The sequence below is a fragment of the Solea senegalensis genome, linkage group LG11 (assembly GCF_019176455.1).
Source record: "Solea senegalensis isolate Sse05_10M linkage group LG11, IFAPA_SoseM_1, whole genome shotgun sequence".
NCBI lineage: Eukaryota > Metazoa > Chordata > Actinopteri > Pleuronectiformes > Soleidae > Solea > Solea senegalensis.
The window spans coordinates 21,367,605-21,387,361 of record NC_058031.1 but is presented as its reverse complement, the minus strand read 5'-3'; the positions used below and the strand labels follow the sequence as shown (position 1 = coordinate 21,387,361).

The following is a 19,757-nucleotide window of genomic DNA, read 5'->3' as shown; positions in this document are numbered from 1 at the left end:
ACCTGGTAAATTTCCTCACGTCTGCAAACGCATATGAAGTCCCCTAACTAAATTCTTGCTTATGCTGCCACCTTGTAATAATGGAGTTACCACACATAAGGCAGTCATTGGTGTAGAAAGATTTTATAAATGTTAAAACATTTGTTTTATATCTTTTTCTTTATACATTATGAAGTCATAGTCGCAGTCACATAGTTACAATCAAGGGGCGAAAGGCGGGGTACACCCTGGACAGATGGTCAGTCCATCACAGGGCAAACATAAGGAGAACAGCAATGATTCACTCTCACATTAACACCAATGATCAATTTAGAGTGTCCAGTTATTAGCCGCTACATGTTTTTGGACTGTGGGAGGATACTGGAGAGCCCATACGCACATGAGGGAGGAAATTCAAACCCAATCAGTCCGGTGACCTTCTTGCTGTGTGGCAACAATTCTAGTCACTTCAACATTTAATGACATCAAATGGTGAAACTGCAGAGTGCAACAATGACGGATTTCTTTGCTCTCCCCTCTCTCTTTGTGAAGCGCGACAGGGAGCTACTGTTGTCTTCACATGCCAGAAACACTCTCTCCCAGCTCTCCCACTCCGTCTTTGGTTTCCTCCTCCTTCATTGGCTTATGCATCAGGTTTATGTAAGTGGAACCTGAAGTACTTTTTCTTTCAGCTTCTCACACAGTGGATCATCTGCCTCCTTCTCGTCCTCTCCCTTGTGTCCTCATGTCCTCCTTCCAAACATCCATGCATCTTCTCTCGGGTCTTCCTCTTTTTCTCCTGCCTGGCAGCTCCGCCTTCAACATCCTTTGTCCAGTTCAACCACGATCCCTCTTCTGCACGTGACCAAACCCTCTCAACTTATCTTACTTTATTTCCAAACCTGATCAATCATTAAAAAAACACTTTTTCCAAGGCCTCAGAAACCAAAAAAGTGATTATACACTTAAACAAAAGTATCAAGGCAAATATTATTTTATAATATAAGTTACCATGTACAATTCCAGTAAATGTAGTTTTTCTGTCCATGCTTTTACCCGACAGACGTATGGATTTTTGTGGATGCACCCGTGTCTCAAGCGTTGTCAGAATTTAAACAGTGCCTGTACATTAAATTCAGTGTTCATTGTATGGTACATCCATGCTTAATGTTAAACACTGGACTTATGGAAGTCAACATGTGCAAATTATGTCTGGGGAAAAAGGTGTGAAGACTGAAACGTTAGTCATTGGAGACATCTGGGTGGTTTTATAGTTAAAATTGTCCTCGCGTGCACTGGTCTGACCTGAATAGCAGGTGATTTACTTAATCTCTCCAGTGAAAATGAACAGTGAAAATACCGGTCTGTGTATTCCTTTACCAGCATGTATTTGCATGTTGTCAGGCCAGTTTTGTGCCTGCAGGGCCTGACACTGTCGCCGAGCACACGCAGCACTATTTCTGCAGCCTCTGTCCTTGTTTCTCACGCACCGTGTGACCAGTGTCTTTGCCTTTGTTAGATCCGCTGAATGCCATGAGAGTTCAGGAGGCGTCAGAGCCTGGATTTAACAGCGATGACGAGGGCAGCAACCTCCTCAGCAGGTTTCCCGGGTGTAACATCTGCTGTATTGTGTTCTGTGGCGGCTCTGGGGGAGATTTCTGTCCATGACGGTGATGTCTCCTCCTCCCTGTTCGCTCTCCACGTCCTGAGGAGCCATGGGGTTGATCCTGATTGTGGGGGTTAATTTTCGAACCGGCTCCCTGAATCTGTGGGCCGCTGAGGAAGAGAAGACACCTAATTAAAATGTCATCATACGCTACACTGACTAATAATATGCTGCCTGTGCTCAAACTGAGAATGGTGTGTGTGTTGTTGGGAGCTTATTTCTGGTCTCTCACCCTGCTGAGCTCCTTCCTGTTACTCCGCCGAGCCACTTTAGCAGACACTGATACACGAAGATGTACTGCTCCTGGTTACATAGGAATGAATGAGCAGGTGAGGAGGATACTAAATAAAGGGAACATGGATAGGGGTAGTATTTTTGAAAAAGTGTGCTTCCCAACCTCAGTTTCCCCTGAGTTTCTTTGTTACGTTACGCTAACAGGACCAAGTGTCACTGGTGGACACGAAACAAAGAAAAGAATGAAGATATTTATCAACTCAGGGGAAATTGAGGTTGGGAAGCACAATTTTTCAAAAATTCTACCCCTATTCTAGTAATACAAAGCTAAATGCAAATCGGTGAAGTATTCCTATAAGTAAAAGATCGTAGTATTTGAGTATTGTACCGACCAGATTCTGGACCATCCACATCCGATGTAGGCGCAGATCTTCCACAGCGGCGCGGATGTCAGGCTGGATGCCACGAGCGCACAGCTGCATCAGCCACAGCAGAGTCACAAACGTCCCCGAGCGCCCAACACCTGCACTGGAAGCACACAAAAACACGGGGTTAACAACCCTCCACCTGATGAACGTCACTAAAGGAGTGAGCTCTGGGCTTCAGGTCCAAAGGTCAGACCTGCAGTGGACCACAGTCGGGCCCAGGCGAGGGATGGCCTCCAAATGCTGCCTCACGTAGTCAGTGAAGGCACACAGAGACGATGACTCTTTAGGGATGCTACGGTCTGGCCAGGAGTAGTAGTAGTAGTGCGTGATTACGCGGTCTGTTGGACAGTCTCTCTGAAACAACAACCACAAGGACTTTCTTTGATGGATGACTTTCATGGTCAGTGCACACAGAGGCCAGCAGCAGCAGCAGCAGTTTAAAGGCAGCGGGGAAGATGATGAATGTGTCTTTCTCTCACCTGTCTGAGGTTAATGGTGGAGATAAAATAATCTGGACCTTTCCTGCAGGTCACTGTTGTCACTTGGATCAGTCCGTGATAAACTGTCCCTCGTTCCACAGGCCAGTACCTATCGCACAGCACCTGAACACAGCGGAGGAGGAGAGAGCGTAAGACATCTCTATGAATTTTAAAGTTTGTTGTTTGAGGCCACTCTCGTGTGTGTGTATGCTGAACATTCAGTCGCCCCATGGAAACAAATCTGGACTAACAGCAACCTATTTTGTATCTTCCACACCAAGCCTTAGTAAAAGAGTTGTGTTTTTATTAAGAGGCAAAAAACAGACATTTATGAACCTCTCACTCTTCCCACACCAACGTCCATAAAGAAAACCAACAGGTGCTGCTTGTCTCCTGGTGTTTGTGTCGCTGGGGTAAATTTGAAATTTGTTTAACTGTGGACCACCTGCAATAATACTGCACTCTACTTGTACCTTGGTTTTTTTAAACAAAAAACACAAAAGCTTTGGTTACAAATGATAAAAGTGAAAAGTTATGTTTCTATGAAGGTAGTGTAACAGACTACACCCTTTTTTGGGGTATGTTGACTTCCTTGAATCTCTGCCGGCTTCCTGGTAACCGCTCAGCCATGACAATTAACATGCATTACAAATACAATTGAAAAATAATTGAAAACAAACAGAGAAAGGTCTTGTTTGAACTGCGATTTGAGCCAACTCTTATTTTGTTATATGTGTAAATACGTGCGATTCTATTCAATACATTTTGTGCTGTCTATTGTTTTACCTGACAAACATGTGGAACTTTTTGTTTTCGAGCACATGTTTCCCTGTTTTCTTCCTTATTTACATATTTTATTTATTGTCATATGTTGTTTTTATTATTTCATCTGTTCAGGTGTTTCCCTGATAACGACTCGGGATTGACAAGCATTAGTTTAGGAGAGTGTTTGTTGGTATAGGAAACATTCAACATTCTTATTAATTGCAGTTAGGGAACCTTTGTTAGGTGTAGGTCATGGTGAGCATTGTGTCTGCTACTAAAATATTGTCTGTAAATCTGTTTAGTCATGATAAGAATGACATGTAATAAGAGGAACCGAGGCCTTAATCTTACCTCTAACCTTAAAGGGGTAGTTCAGCAAGTTTTAGTATATGGCTGTTTGGGTTAAAGGTACAGTGTGTAACATTGAGCAGCATTTATTGGTGACGTTGCACGTTGAAGCTGAATATCCCTCACATCACCCTTTGCCTCCAAACCAGGGGATACACGACATTATTTCTTTTCTCCAATTGTATCCACAGATGGGCAGAGTCTGCACCCGTCTGCACTAGTTGGGGGCAGTTTGAGCCGATGCTGGACAAATATGACAGGAAGGATTATCAGAACTGTTAATCTCGTACCCACCAGTGACACTTGGTCCTGTTAGCGTGACTATTAGCAAAGATGGCGGACACTGTTTACATTGTGGGAATGAGGTCCCGTCCCTCTACGAGTGGGTCTACAAAGTGTGGAATTAGCGCATCAGTTTCAATCCTCAGACCAAGTGTCACTGGTGGGCACGTAACAAAAAAAAGAATGATGAGATTTCTCGAAACTGAGGTTGGAAAGCACAATTTCTCAAAATTGTGTGTCCGCCTCCTCTACACTAGGTGGCGATGTGTTCAGCTTGTTAGTATTATACATTTTCTGGTTCACCTATGACATCCCAGACCAAAACAACTTTAGCTGGCAGCAAGCTGTTAGCATCAAGTGTCTTTCTATCATCCATTAATCTGAAAGAGCCTAAATTCAGTCTCCTCATCAATCCAGAAATGTACCACTCTTGGTTTTTGCCATGGTTTCCCATTGTTGTCTTCTAGCTTCTATTATTTCTGGTTTAGAGCCTGGGGGCAAGGATTGTGGAGTACATGCAGAGCATGTGTATGAATGTACTGTAATGCTATTGTAATAATACTTCCAACCACATTATTTAGCTGTAATACTGTAGTAGTAGTTAAATCTGGTTTTAGTCGGGATAAGACAATTCTTTCTTTTTCTAATGTCATGTAAACGTTATGATCTCTTTAAACAGGGCATCAGAAATATTAAGACCTTAAGCTGACAAGGTTAGTGTTTGTACCAGAAAAGAGTAAGAATATGCCTTTTCTTACTATGTCCTTGTGTTTCAGAGCTGTCACCATGACGATTATCCGGACGTTTTGCTCCCACACCATCCTCCAGAAGTCTGCCATGGTGTTGGGCAGAGGCCCCTGTGTGCAGATGAAGTCTCTCTCTGACCCTCCACCCTGAGAACACACACACACACACACACACACAGAGTCACGGGTGCAGCAGGTACAGAGATGCCACAGATGTTCAGGAGTTAAAACCAGAAATGATTGATCTCTTACGGGCACAAAGTTTGCATTGATGTAGTCCGTGTGTGGAATGGAGTTTTGAACGGACAGCCTCACGCGACAGTGGTCGTCTGTGTTGGATCAAAACAAATTGAAATCAGACAAATGAAACATGTGCACGCCATGTGGATATTCTTCCGTGTTATTATGCACTTACATGGTAAAATGTAGGGATATCTGTTCTTTTCTCTGTTGACCTCTGACTCTGCCGCTCTGACCGGGAGCTCTTTACCAACATCACTCAGCTCCTTCACACAAATAAAGTGTTTGGCACTGATGGCGGACTCATTTCCAAAGCTGACACAAGTTCACTTTCTAAATACACCAGTTACCTCGAACTCCTTTTTAAAGCCTCTGTTGTCGTTAGCAGCGAGTGTCTGGCAGCGGAAATGAAACTCCTGCAGAATCTGTGCTCTCGTGAAAGTCTTCACCCTGTGAGACAGACTTATGAGTGTTCTATGCTTTTTACAACGGACAAAATGAGAAAAACCAGCAGACGATGACATACAGTGTTATCTATTCATTTGTTTGATTGTGTGTTGAGCCAATTGAGCCAATTTTCTTATATCTTGGTGGGGTATGGCCCAAAAAAGAACAGCAGCAGGGCGAGTTAAAGTTCCAGTGTGTAACATTGAGGAGGCTTCATAGGCAGAAAGTAATATTAAAAGAAAAAGTAACAAGTGTATAATTACTTTAAAATCAGCCTTTTAACAAGCTTTCTATGCAATCTGATCAGATCTTTGATGTTGGCAGTTGTATATTCTCTTGGATCACTCTCTAGTTGTATACTTGGAGGCTGCGTCGCTTGATTTTGTTTGTTCCTGCCTGTTTTGGTCCCAAAAAGTATTACAACAAGAGCCTCTGTCACTGTCATGATTACCCAAATGACAACAAACTATTTCATTCTAAGAAGAAATAAGAAATGCCGTCCTTCCTACCTCATGTCTTTTCCTGCCGATGTTGTACTTTAAACAGAAATCCAACAAATCCAGCGTCAGGATGTAGGTTGATACCAGGTCAGTGTTGATGCTGAGAAAAAGATCACAAAGTCCGAACTACTGTGAGTTAAAATCATCCTAAAGCCTGTGCTCCTTCACATAAACTGAACACATCTGTTTCAACCTTCCCCTCCCCCAAGCGGTTAAAAAGGAATTTTAACCCTTTGACAGAGGCATTGAACAACAGAAAAACACCTATACTAGACCTGTGATTACAGATATTTAAGTTTTGTTTTTTTTACCATGGTTTAAATAATATCTTTTATCTTCCTTGTCTAATTCCACCCCTCCTCCCATGTCCTCATTACAGTGGAAAGGCAAAGCGTGTCTAACATTCACACAGGAGAATTAGTGACACTGACCTAACAGGAAAGAAAACCTGTTCTGACGAGTTCTCAACCCTAAGCACAAACAACAGAGAGGTGCATTTCAACAGCTCCGGTATCACCGGGATTACCTTCACACTCCGTCCTCTGATGAATGGTTTAAGAGGAGAAGGACAGAGGCAGACTCCAGGGCTCCAAGTCATCTTAAAGATATCTGGTTTTCATATTCTCTCTCTCTTTCTCTCTCTCTCTAGGTGTGTGTGTGTGTGTGCACAGGAAGAAGTGTGATGGGTGGAGACAGTGGGTGGAGACAGGAACACTAAACTCTAGGAAGGGATGGATGTCAATATGTGCCGAATTCAGGTTCTCTCATTTCTAATGACTAATATTAATCTCATGACGAACATGACATTGAAACCGTCATTCGTGTGAAGACGTAGACTTGATGGGGACCAATGGGGGTGTAGTTTATTATTTCTCTACTTATCCTATACATCGTATAGATACATATAATGTAATCTGATGCACTGACTCCCTGGGAAACTAACAAAACTGTTAAAACAAAAAAAGAAACTGTAGTAATTACTCCAGTCTGTTGCTGTTTCCAAACTTTCTCCGGCTGGAACAAGGACTCTGGACCTTCATTATCTCCAAGGACATTAAACGCATCACAATGATTCCTGTGTTGCTGTTAATTGACCTGCTGCATTTCACGCTGTCAGTGAATCTCTCATAATCACCTCAGAGGTCATTCATTATGTGAGGGGAAATAAACTCAACAGGCTGATGATGACACAGAGTTTTTAATATAATATTTTTTACATTTTACGGATAAAACACGCGTAAAGTGTCCAGTTTTTTTTCAAATTTATGGAAATCCTCCTCCTGCACTAAAGAACTTGTTTAAAACAGACCAAACGTGTGAGCACTTTTGTTTTGTCAGAACTGCCTGTACTTAAACTTACATAACACTCACGCGTCACCATGCAGATCCAACACAGTGTGTCTTGTTACTTTTTGTCATGCTGTCGTTCATGTGTGTGTCACATGAGTCATCAGTGCAGACTGCGCGCATTCCTATGTTGTTACTGCTTTCATTGCCTGCAACGGACGTACGCTTAATGAAATATGCTAGAATTAAGGAGGTGTAGATTAGATTAGATTAGCCTTCGGCTGCAGACTATAACAAACGTAGGACTCTTCTGCTCACACTTTCCTACAGTGGTCTCCACATGCGAAAAAGGGATGTTCTTTATTTGCTTAGTAATCTTCATGCTTTAAAATGTAAAATCCTTTCTTTGGCTGATTTATCCATTCAGACTGCTACAGGAACATGATGGCTGAAATATGTGCCACCAGAAACTGAATTGGAATCATTTATATTTGAATTTGAAAGGCTAATCTTGAATAATTGCATTAAAAAACTGAATTTGAATCACAAAATTTGAATTTGTATTGTTTAATTTGAATCATTGCATTGGAAAAACTCTCTATATTTTCACATTCAGTTCTCACAATTTAAATTCAGTTCTCAAAATTTCAATTCAATTCAATTTACTGTGACAGACGTACATACATACATAAAGGAAGAGCAATCGAGCACAGATACAGTCACTGGAGAGTGGCAGGTTTTGGGATGCTGCTCGCCGCTCGTGATATTTTACCCGACTCCTCTGTTAAATATTGTTAAAAATTCTAATTATGTGATTCAAATTCAGTTTTTAATGCAATTATTCAGGTTTATTTAAATTCAATTCAAATTCAAATATAAATATAAATTCAGTTTCTAGTGGTACATATTTCAGCCAATATTGGAAGTTAGAACTCGGAGTGACGTCACTCGCGTTCACTGCGTTCCAGTTGATAAGTCGGGGAAAAGAAAACGTGTCTTGGACCAACATTCTACATAGTATTTTGCACACACAAACACAAACAGCGTAGCAACATGTCCAGTTACATGTTGGTCGGTGAGGTTGCTCTGAGTTTCCAGGGGCGTTCCTCACCCAGGAATGATCTGGGAATTCCGAGTTGTGACTACAAATGATCAGACCTCTTTCTAAGGCTGCGGAAGCCCAACAATTTGTATTTTAAAGCAACTCTACAGTATTATAGTCTATATACAAACATATTTAAGGATAGTGTATTCAATTTCTGCCAATACATTTTACACACTTTAATGCAGACCTCAAGAAGACTTCAGCTTCCAGCCACCAGGTGGCTCTCCGACCAGGTTCCAAGTGTTTATACTGAACTGCAGAAAAAAAGCCTTTTCTTACTTTGCCCTGTGTACATAGAAGCCACCTAATCCACTTAATTTTTAGAACTATATTATATGGAGATTAGTGAGAGTAATTTATACAATCACAGTAAAAAAAAGAAACCAAACCTGAATTATTCCTTTAAATGAAATGAAATGAAATGAAAACATTTTGGTTTACTGTTTTGCTTTGAACATTTCCACTTTCCTTTGATGCTGGAGACTTATAACTTATAGTATATTTTTCCCCACTGCACTGTATGTTACTCATAAATTCATAATTTAACCCCTTTAATTTCTTACTAAATCTCTCTCTCACTCTCTCAAACTTTATTGATAAAAACATACATAACAGCAGACCTGCACTTGCATATACACATACTGTCACAGTACCGGATAATTAGAGCATATTACAGAAATTAAATACAGCATAAAACACGTACAAAAAGTGAATAGAAATTAAAAACATGTGAGTGTATATATTTATGTATATACTGTATGTATGTATAAAAGAGAACAAAATAACAAAAAAAGCCCAAAACAACATGGCAATAACGTCAGAAAACTCGATATTTATGGAAATGAAGTATGGAGTATGTACAGTACAAGAATAAATGTGTAAGAGATTATGGTTCCATGTTATATAAAAACTACTATTTGTTTGAATTGAGCAATTTGAATTTAGTAAAAGTAAATATATAAAAGTGTATATTGTATAGGATTTTATTGCCATTCTTTAATTGTGTCACTAATGCAAAATCCATGGTAAAAGCCGAGATTTTATGAGACAATGTCATCAAAAATGTTCCCAAAAAGCCTTTTCCTCTTAGGGCAATCCTTCTTTTCTGAAAATAAAAGACATCATCACATAAATCACATGAAAATACTACATCTAAAATCTCTTTTCTTTGTATTCTCTCTTAGTTTTTCATGATGATTTTCCTCTTCTCTTCCACTTTCCTGCTGAAGAGCGCCTTCGTTCACAGTTCGTCACAGTTGTGCGCAGAGCGACTCTCTGCTCTGCGCATGCGTGCCTTCCACACTGTAGTGTCGCTAGGTATTGATTTCTTTTTTTGCTCTTATTGAGAAGACATGTGCGCGTGTCGCTTCAGCCTGACGCTGATTGGACGGTTTGCAGAGAACGGAAGTGAAACCGCGTTGCGACACACTTCTGTCAGAGAAGTTGTCCGTCTGTAATGTGACAGGAGAGTAAGTTCAGGAGGACGACACACAGACACAAACAGACAGACAGACAGACAGACAGGAGTGTGAACTTTTACAGTCGACATGTATTGTTTGGAGGAGAACACTGTTGTGTTTGAGGAACATAAACCTCAAACAGGAAGAGACACGGACCATATTTGGCCGAAGGACGCGCTGCAAAACAAGGTAAAAGTGACATGTGACAAGTCACTGCATTCACACGTTCAACTTACACCTGCTTCTCCTTTTTTTCATGTTGTTATTGTCCCCCTTTTATTATATATATATATATATATATACAATTGTTTATACCTTTGTTTTTCCCTCTCTCAGTCCTTCTTCCTTCCTCTGCCCTTTGTAAACGTGTATAAATACAATTACTATTACTATATAATCGTTTAAAACAGAGGTTAAGCTTTAAAAAAAAAGAAAAAAGAAAAAAGGAGACGGGCAGGACAGGACTACCTGAATGATGAGTCATGGATAGATCAATGTAGGAATATAATAAACACTTTTCATATAAAGTACGTAACAGGACAAAGTCCTCAACAATCACCACCAATTAACTAACAAACAACCACAACTACCCACAAAAATCATGTATGTGTATATGTATATTTATATATAAACCAGGGCACTTGTTAATATGGAGTAAACACAGAGTAATTAAATAAGAATACATACACATTTCAATACACCTACACACAGTGCCAACACAATCTTATTAAAATTAAACCACATACTTAATTGCTACATAAACGTATAGAAGCACACATTTATGTCATGTTTGCCTCAGCAGCTCATAAATCAGGGGACACCAACAACATTTAATTACGTAATACAACAACCACACACTTAATACAAGTAGGGCTGCAACAATTATATGATTAATCGTCGACTAAATTAATTGTCAACTTTTTTTTTTATACTCGATTAATCCGCTTTAAAACAAGCTTTCTGATTTTTCAACTTGTTGAATATTTTCTGGTTTCTTTGCTTCATGTAATAAATAACTCATAATAATAAAAACCAACAGATAATAATCAACAAATGCTTTGATTATAAAATAATTGTTTGTTTGTTTGCAGCCTTAAATACAAGTATCCACACAAAATCAATCACATCAGAGATTGACTTTGATTTAAGTTGTTCATGAAGAATCTATGGTTTGATGGTAATAATTAAGTACTCATACATGTTTAAAACCTCATAGATGATGGTGTTAGCCAGTCTTGGTATGTTTTTATTGTTGGCTAATCCACAGAGGTTCTATAAAAGTTGACCTTTGATCTTTGAGCGCATTTTTTTATTGTATGAAATAAATGTAGCTTTTAGTGCAGTTGTTGCCCTTTAAACATGATATGATCTTACAATACAGCTCAGAATTACAGAGGGAGAATTAGTTTGCTCGCACCCAAACGATAAAAGATGCTGGAGGAAATGGATTCTCTTCCTCCTTTGGCAAACAAGTTCAGTGTAATATTCCAAGACAACAAGTGATCGAGCACTTATACTCCGCAATGTGGATAGTATTGGGGATATAATGAGAGTTGGACGGTGACCCTAAAAACTTCAACTAATTCCTCAGTCCAGTCCAAAAGAAACACCAGTGAGGAACAAAGCAAAAATGCCATCATTAATCTCAACAATCTGCAACGAGGAGACACAGGAAAAATACTAATGACTTCATAGATCATTATTTCTCCACCCACAGTCCCAATACCTCAAATCAAAACAACAAAATACTGAATGAATGAATAAATAAATACAGAGCTATTTACAAATTATATCTGCAATTCCAATCATCTTGAGCAGTCGGAAATATTAATATTAATAATAATCCTTTTTTATAATAACCTCTACTCCTTGGCTTTTAATTTTCGGTCTTTTGATTATAATTTTGTTTCCCTTGTTTTAATATTATTTTTAATATTATTTGTTATTGGCAGTATTTTAATTGTGTATATAGTACTTTGTTAAACTGTTGTTTTTTTAAAGTGCTAAATAAATAAAGCTAGATTGGATTGTATTTGAAAAAACTTCACTGGGTTACACAAGGCCAATTTATATAGAGCTGAAGCAATGAATCAATTACTACATTCATCGTCAACTACTTTGATCGTCGATGGATCGGTTTGGAGCTTTTCTCATGATTAAAACAAGATTTCTGATTGTTTCAGCTTCTTAAATCTGAATATTTACTTTAATTCTTTGCTCCATGTAACAAAGAAATCATAAAAACTCAATAATTTTGGATTGTGGACAAAAAAAACCAGACATTTGACAAACACTGAATGTTTTCTGACATTTTATGGAGCAAACGATTTCTCTATTAATCCGTTTAACATCTGTCCGTCTGTCCTGAACATTATCCCCCTCACTATCCTACATGCTTCTGTGCGTCTTTTTCGTTGCTATGGACATTATGTCATTAACTGAACGGACGGAACCATACACGAGTCCCAAACGTGGCGTGTACCAAACCAGTGAACCGTTCCACCCTTAATACTGTGGCCAGCAAATTTTCAAATGTGTAGATGATGATAATTTTCAACACTTTAATCATTCAAATCTAACAAAGGTGGTTAGTAAAACATTTTCCTGTGTGGTAACAAAGTCACGAATAGATCATTTTCATCCCTTTACGTGCACCATGTCTTGCTTGGTTCAGTAAAATACTGCAATGATAATAATAATATCACATCCCAGCAGCGCTGTGACACTAACTGTGAATAACTTTACTGTGCCCAGGCCTCTGCGACGTGGCACAGCGATGAGTCTGTTGACTTGATTCTCAGTGGCGTCTCCATGTCTCCTGATCAGGTACACGCTGTTCTCACACGTCACACACATCTCATAATGACCTTGGATTCCTCTGCTCTCCCGGTGTTATTGATGTTTCACTCCTCCGTCATTTAAGGACGGGAAGAGGCCGATCAGAAGAGTGCGGAGTCCTTCCAGACCGAGGGCGAGGGGGTCCAGTTCTTACAAACCAAAGTTTGAAGGGCACTTCTACAAACAGTGGTGAGACTTTTGTCCTGGTCACTGTTGTGATTCTTTTTCTTCTTCAGTTCAATCACTGAATCTGTCTCTTGTTTAGCAATGTTTCTCAAACTTTTCACATGTGACCCACTTTTTAAAGATAAAATATTTAAGACAAGATTACATTTGTGCATAATGTAGCAACTAATTTAGAGCCATATCTTTATATCATATATTTCAGTTGTTAACTGAGTAATTTATAAGAAATATTTAGTAAATTACAGCTTAACTTTATACCTGTTATTTTGAAAGACACATAAATCTTAACTTAGAGGTTGGGAAAATTCAGTAAATTTGTTTTGGGACCCCCAGAAAATCTCCTGTGATCCATCTGTGGCCCCTGACCAAGTCTTTGGGCAAACTAGCACTGCTAATGATACTGAGGTTGATGTGGATGTTTTCTTCTCTGCCGATGATGCAGTTACACAAAGAACGAACATCCCTCATACAAACCGGGCTCCGGAAGCCAGAGGTACCACCACTCCAGTTCGCAGGCTTTCCTGGACCGGAGACGTCACTTCCACCCTAAACCTCACCACAGCATCCTGAGGGACAGGGAGCGAGAGAAGGAGAAGAAGTGGCAAGAGTGGCGAGAAATTCCTGATGAAATTTCACCGCAGAAAAAAGACAACAGTAAGTCTGTGTTTGCACCGAAAGCCGAGTAAAATACTAAGTCTGTGGTGAACGTTGCATCTGTGTTTAAGGTAAACACCTCACCTCCAGTGATACAACAGTGCAACTGTTAATCATTTTCATTATTAATTAACTTATTATAAGTTGTTTGGTCCATAAAATGTCAGAAAGTGGTGAAACGTGTCGATCCTAAATCAGTGAACTTGAAACAATGTAGTCATTCATCGATTAGTAATGAACTATTTTGATATTCAGACCTTTTATGGACCAAACAGCAATTTCATTAATAAACTGATCATTTGAAAATGAAAATAGTTTGTTGCAGTTCCAGTGTCAACATACAGTGTCAGTGTCAGTCAGTGAGTTATTTTTAGCAGCATCACAGAACCTGATGCTGAAAGTGCTGCATCCTGAATGTGAGAACCTCACGTACTGCACATGCTGTGAATAAGGAAGTCACAATAGCAGAGGAATATGCACTATTATGTCTTTTTATGTTTGTTCTCCTGTTCATCTCAGGACACAGCATTCATTCGGACAAACTAGAAAGTGTTAGGTTAAATTGATACCTAACCCCAACCTATATATCTATATATGTATATATAGATGTATATGTATGTATGTGTACATATGTATGTATATGTATACATATATATATATATATATATATATATATATATGTATATATATATATATATATATATATATATATATATGTTAGGGTTAGGTATCAACATAACCTAACACTTTCTAGTTTGTTCTTACTTTCTAGTTGATTTATATATATATATGTATATATATATTTATAGTATATATAGTTCTGTATAGTTTCTTTATAGGACTGTCAGTTGTCACTTTTATCGAATCTGCTGTGATTGTGAGTAATCCTGTCTTTACATCTCAATCCTGAAGTGTGTAATAAGTAAATTTTGAAATGTAAAATCACAGGATACGTGTAGCAGTAACGAGTAAAGGATGCATATTTAAATTGCACAGTTTGTGCAAATGACTGCACTCACCAGTCTATATCAGCGAGGAGCACTTTGAGCTGTTGAAGAAGTCCAGTGGTTCTCTGCAAGAGCTACGACCTGTGCTTCTTCTTCATATAATGTGTTTTAAGCAGACCTATGCAGGGTTTTTACCTGATGTCCATACTCCATTAAAACAAATGCACATGGCCAGTAGAGTGTAAGGAGGGTTGAGCGTCAGCGGTGAGTGAGGATAAAGCAGTAGACAATTGTTGAATGGATGTTTACGGTGGTGTCATAAAAAAAATTCAATTCAATTCAATTCAGTCAATGCACACCATCATGGAGAGCAGAGAAACCCTGGAACTGGAAGCCATGGCCATGTCATCTCAATGACCTGAGTTTAAAAGTAGAAAGTTACGGGTCATCCAGGACTTAATGTCTCTGAGACATTCCTGGTTGAACAACCTGATTTGTTAAAGTGTATTTCAATTCAATTCAATTCAATTCAATTTTATTTGTATAGCGCCAAATCATAACATACATTATCTCAAGGCACTGTACATAGACAACATCAAAGAGAGCAGAGACCCCCAACAGTTCACACAATGAGCAAGCACTAGGCATCAGTGGAGAGAAAAAACTCCCTCTTAACAGGAAGAAATCTCTGACAGAACCAGGCTCAGAGATGTGCGGTCATCTGCCTCGACCGGTTGGGGTGAAAGGAAAAATGGGGGATAGTGGAGAGGTGGGGGACAGAAAATGGGGGGAGAGAAAGGACAAGAGGGAGATGAGGGAGAGACAGAAGAGAGAGAGGGAGACCAGCAGCAGATACACAACAACTGTATCAGGTTACAAATTTATACAGTTACTGATATCGACTTTTTAATTTACAAAATAATAATAATGGTGACGATGAGCGTAGCCTCGGAAACTGGATCTTGATCCTGCAACCTGCATGATGAGAATACAGAGAGAGAGAGAGGGAAGGAAGGAAAGACACAAACTAGGGAGAGAAAGAGACAAGGTTAATGACATATAAAAAGTCATAATCAAATGCTGAGTGTGAGAGAGTGAATGTGCGTGTACCACCGGAAAATCCCCCAGCAGTTTAGTTCTATAGCAGCATAACTAAGAGATGGTTTAGGTTTCCCTGAACCAGCTCTAACTATAAGCTTTATCAAAAAGGAAAGTTTTAAGTTTAACTTTAAATACAGAGAGAGTGTCCGCCTCCCGAACTATCATTGGAAGCTGGTTCCACAGGAGAGGAGCCTGGTAGCTAAAGGCTCTGCCTCCCATTCTACTCTTACAGACTCTGGGAACCACAAGTAAACCTGTATTTTGTGACCTAAGTGGTCTATTAGGATGATAGGGTAAGACTAGGTCTTTCAGGTATGAAGGGGCCTGACCATTAAGTGCTTTGTACGTGAGGAGGAGGATTTTAAATTTAATTCTAAACTGTATGGGGAGCCAGTGTAGAGAAGCTAACACTGGAGTTATGTGGTCTCTCTTTCTAGTTCCTGTCAGAACTCGTGCTGCAGCATTTTGAATTAACTGAAGGATGTTGTGTATGTTGTGCTTTCTAATAATGTTCCCTAAAGGAAGCATATATAAGGTAAAAAGTATAGGCCCAAGTACTGTGCCCTGTGGAACTCCATAATTGTAATTCGCAACTCTAGGGGGAGCTCTGTAGAGAAAAAGCCAGAAAAAGCCACAGTTTAACAGTTTCTATTAAGGGTAGAGTGTAAGATGTGCCTCATGATACAATTTGAATGGTTTCTCTTAGTCTTTCCTCCTCTACAATGCTACGTTTTTAGCTATCCATTTAGCCTGTAGTAGTTAGCTTTTCATTTACATGTCCAGTGTCCTAGACACAGGATCTATTGGACATCATTTACACAGGGGTTTTCCACCTAGAACTCTATATTGTTCACATTTGACTGTAGATGACTGTGATGCCATTTATAGTCAAAGGTCAGCCACCACCCAAGTAAAGAAAATATGGCTGTGTATTGCAGAACTACTTTTTATGATGTGTTAAAGGTCCAATCTTACTCTCACCCGTTCCTTTCCCAAGCATGTCGGAAAAGTTCTCTGATCTGGTTAATGTCATCATGTCATCAAGATCAAGGCTGTGATAGCGTCATTCTAGACGTTCATCATGGCAGAGTGGCCGAAAAAGAAGCAGAGAAAATTGTTGTTGGAGGAAGCGAGGAAGAGGGAACTGTTGGGAATTGTTGAATGGATGTTTACGGTGGTGTCATAAAAAAAAAAAAAATTGCTACCTTATGTCTCCTTGCGGTGGCGCTGCTTAAACTTGGTAAACTTGGGTTGAGGTTACCTGGCTGAAGAAAATGGAGTTTACAGCGGGATAATTGTGGAGAAAGCTAAGAGATGCTTCATAGACTTTATGCACTTTGTTCTCTATGTTGGGAATAAATAGAGAAGTCATTGTTTCTGTTATTTAGAGATATTGTAATGTATCGCTATTTGTATATATGACGAGGTATTCTGTGATTACCACCCCTATTATACATATTATGCATATTTTTGTACTGTACAAGCTTCAAGTTTGTATGTCATAGCACATTCAAAAGCAACCCAGTTGCCCAAAGTGTTGTAAAAACACTATAAAATATAATAAGGTGAAAACAACAAAAAAAAGTAAATAAGTATATAAAACAACGTTACTCACACCCGAATGAAATTCATAATGCGTAAATATCAAGAACAACTGGGGTTAAAATCCAAAGCAAAAAATTTACACCAGGATTGATGCAGTCACAAAAATCTGTGAGTTTTGAGGTATGGCAAAGGCCTCAAAAAGCAATTTACTTTGAGGAATAATAATAATAATAATAAAAATAATAATAATAATAATCTTCTGCATTTCAATAGGGTTCTATGCACTTTGTGCTCAAACCCTAATAAACTGGGGCAAAGACTTAAAACTGGGCCGCTCTCATGTGAACAGGCTGTCGCCCTTAGTTTTTTAGAACTGGGACATTTTCCTGCACTTCATTAAACCACCATCAGGTGTCAGTATAAACAAGCAAAGGCATGACTTACATGTTGTTTTCCTTTGCATCACAAATGCTCGGAGGGCTTCTGCTGTGCTCTGCTCTGCCTGTGGTATCTGCTGGTTGGTAGATATAGTCACACTGTGGTAGCAACAAACCACGTTACATAACACTGATCACTTTGAAGCTTTTTCTGGACTCACTACATGGATTATGTCACCGGTGAACTGATAGTAGTCAACCCACTGCCTGTGTGTGTGTGTGTGTGTGTGTGTGTGTGAGTGAGGTTATCTCATGTAAACTGAGCAGCACAGTCAGTTACAGGTGGATTTGATTTTAACCTGAGAAAATGAGGTTTTGTTTGAAAGTGGAAGGAAACCGAAGCTCTTCAGCATCAGATTATGTTTCCTTTGTTTCACCACCACTGCCATGTTGCAGCTTATTGTTAAAGTCGCATGTTCTGTTGTTTTTCTAACAACTGATTCATAGAGACTGGATGATTTTTATCTCCTCTTGCAATCCAGGCTCTGCTGCAGAACTGTGGAGGTGTGTGTTTGTGTATGTGTGAGTGAGTGTGGAACAGGTTTTTTTTTGTGTGTGTGCATGTATGTGTGTGTGCCTGAGTGATGGTGTGATGATGGTGACTCATCGCTGATTTGTGTATATGAGAGTATGAGAGAGACAGAAAGAGAAGGGGGGGGCACCAGTATATAATGAGCCATAACAAAGCTATTGCTTCGCAACATGTCAATACACATTCTCTCCTTAAATATCTGCAGATTCTGCCACGAAAAAGAACATCTAGTGATGTAAAGATACACACGTTGATGCCATAGATGCTCATGTTGTGGGGAACAGCAATAGAAAAGCCCTTGAAACATGTTTATTAAGAGAGTACACACACACACACACACACATTTTTCTTGTTGTCCTGTTGTGTTGATTTTCTGGTTTCTCTGTTTCCCAGCTACCAGACCGTTACCCAGATCCAACTCCAGCAGAGACAAGGACATGCAGTTCACTGTAAGTGCAGCAGCACTCTTCTCTTCTCATCAAAAACAACGACAAAAAAAGAATGTTGAAGAATATACTAAAAAAAGCCTGTCCATTTCTCAAAAATTACCCAATACCATGTTTCCTCTCAAAATATCAAAGCGATACGAGGCGGCATAGTCTGAAAGCTCTCATATGTTTTTATAAGAGTTTTTTTTTTACAGAATATGAAATGGAAAACATTTGAAAACAACAGTCAGGGGAACGAAATGTCAGTTTTAGCTGCAGCAGCTGGTGAAAATATCAAAAGACAAATGTTCAGCAGCTATTTTAAAATCAATTCAGTTGTTTCACGCAGGAACTCAAACCTAAAAAAAAAACAGTTTGAGTTCAAAATATACAGCCTAGAGGCACATCAGACCATCTGGTTTAAGTAGCAGCAGAGGGCCCTCTGATAGCTGTGGATCCATTTTGAATACGCTCATGTCCCATCATAACAGTATCATAGTGATGTTATGTTTTTTTGCTGTGAAAATGCTAAAGTGACGCAAGTTAAAGCAACGCGAGCTAAAGCGACGCAAGCTAAACAAATAAAAATTACAACATTTTCAAAAATAAAACAAAATGGGCAAAAGTTTAGGAATCATATATTTGTCAAAATTCATCGGACTTCAATGGAATTTGGTATGTGTATGCAGAATCAGACACTCTGAGACAATTGGCGGCAATTTAAATTTACCATGGCTCAGTCCAATTTAACAAGTTCAGATGTGTATATCTCAGTGACATCGTAACAGATCAAGATGAATTATAAGGTAACTGGATCCAGTATATCAAAATGAAAATGTAATAATCTCAGGTGCCGCATGTAAAACGCAGACCTTCTAACTGCATCGAACTATAGATTTCCCCCCCAAACTTCTACTTTTACCCCAAAACATCATTAAATTCCAGTCATGTCCTGCGTGATGCCGCCTGCATCACATACAAAATCCTCCACCTCACTTACAAATCCCTCCAGGCTCTGGCTCTTCAATACTCATCTGACCTCAGATCAGTCCTCTGCACCAGCCCATGGGTCTGTGGTGACAGGGCATCAGGGTGGCAGCCTGCATCCATTGCAGATCTGCAG

At 39.4% G+C, this 19,757-nt stretch overlaps 2 protein-coding genes and 1 long non-coding RNA gene across 4 annotated transcripts; 1 reads left to right on the top strand and 2 right to left on the bottom strand.

The window, feature by feature from the left end:
* Positions 1 to 955: 955 nt before the first annotated feature.
* Positions 956 to 6,777, bottom strand: LOC122776701 (receptor-type tyrosine-protein phosphatase V-like). Of its 2 annotated transcripts, none has more exons than XM_044037358.1 (11): positions 6,641 to 6,777; positions 6,124 to 6,214; positions 5,518 to 5,617; positions 5,343 to 5,433; positions 5,180 to 5,256; positions 4,940 to 5,074; positions 2,787 to 2,909; positions 2,501 to 2,661; positions 2,272 to 2,407; positions 1,878 to 1,948; positions 956 to 1,755 (listed from the first exon to the last, which is right to left on the bottom strand). In XM_044037358.1, the coding sequence occupies exons 2-11, from the start codon at positions 6,126 to 6,128 to the stop codon at positions 1,521 to 1,523; spliced, it is 1,134 nt and encodes a 377-aa protein (XP_043893293.1). In that variant the 5' UTR covers positions 6,129 to 6,214; positions 6,641 to 6,777; the 3' UTR covers positions 956 to 1,520. The 2 variants fall into 2 exon arrangements, with proteins under 2 accessions (XP_043893293.1, XP_043893294.1); XM_044037359.1 differs by lacking the exon at positions 6,641 to 6,777 and adding an exon at positions 6,426 to 6,535.
* Positions 6,778 to 9,877: 3,100 nt separating this feature from the next.
* Positions 9,878 to 19,745, top strand: LOC122776750. Its single transcript, XM_044037439.1, has 5 exons — positions 9,878 to 10,155; positions 12,721 to 12,792; positions 12,890 to 12,993; positions 13,433 to 13,644; positions 18,600 to 19,745. Exons 1-5 carry the CDS (start codon positions 10,054 to 10,056, stop codon positions 18,803 to 18,805), a joined length of 696 nt encoding a protein of 231 aa, XP_043893374.1. The 5' UTR covers positions 9,878 to 10,053; the 3' UTR covers positions 18,806 to 19,745.
* LOC122776752 lies at positions 16,551 to 17,736 on the bottom strand. The gene is made up of 3 exons (XR_006361259.1): positions 17,682 to 17,736; positions 16,898 to 16,957; positions 16,551 to 16,760 (listed from the first exon to the last, which is right to left on the bottom strand). It is a non-coding gene; the product is annotated as an uncharacterized LOC122776752 (long non-coding RNA).
* Positions 19,746 to 19,757: the final 12 nt, after the last annotated feature.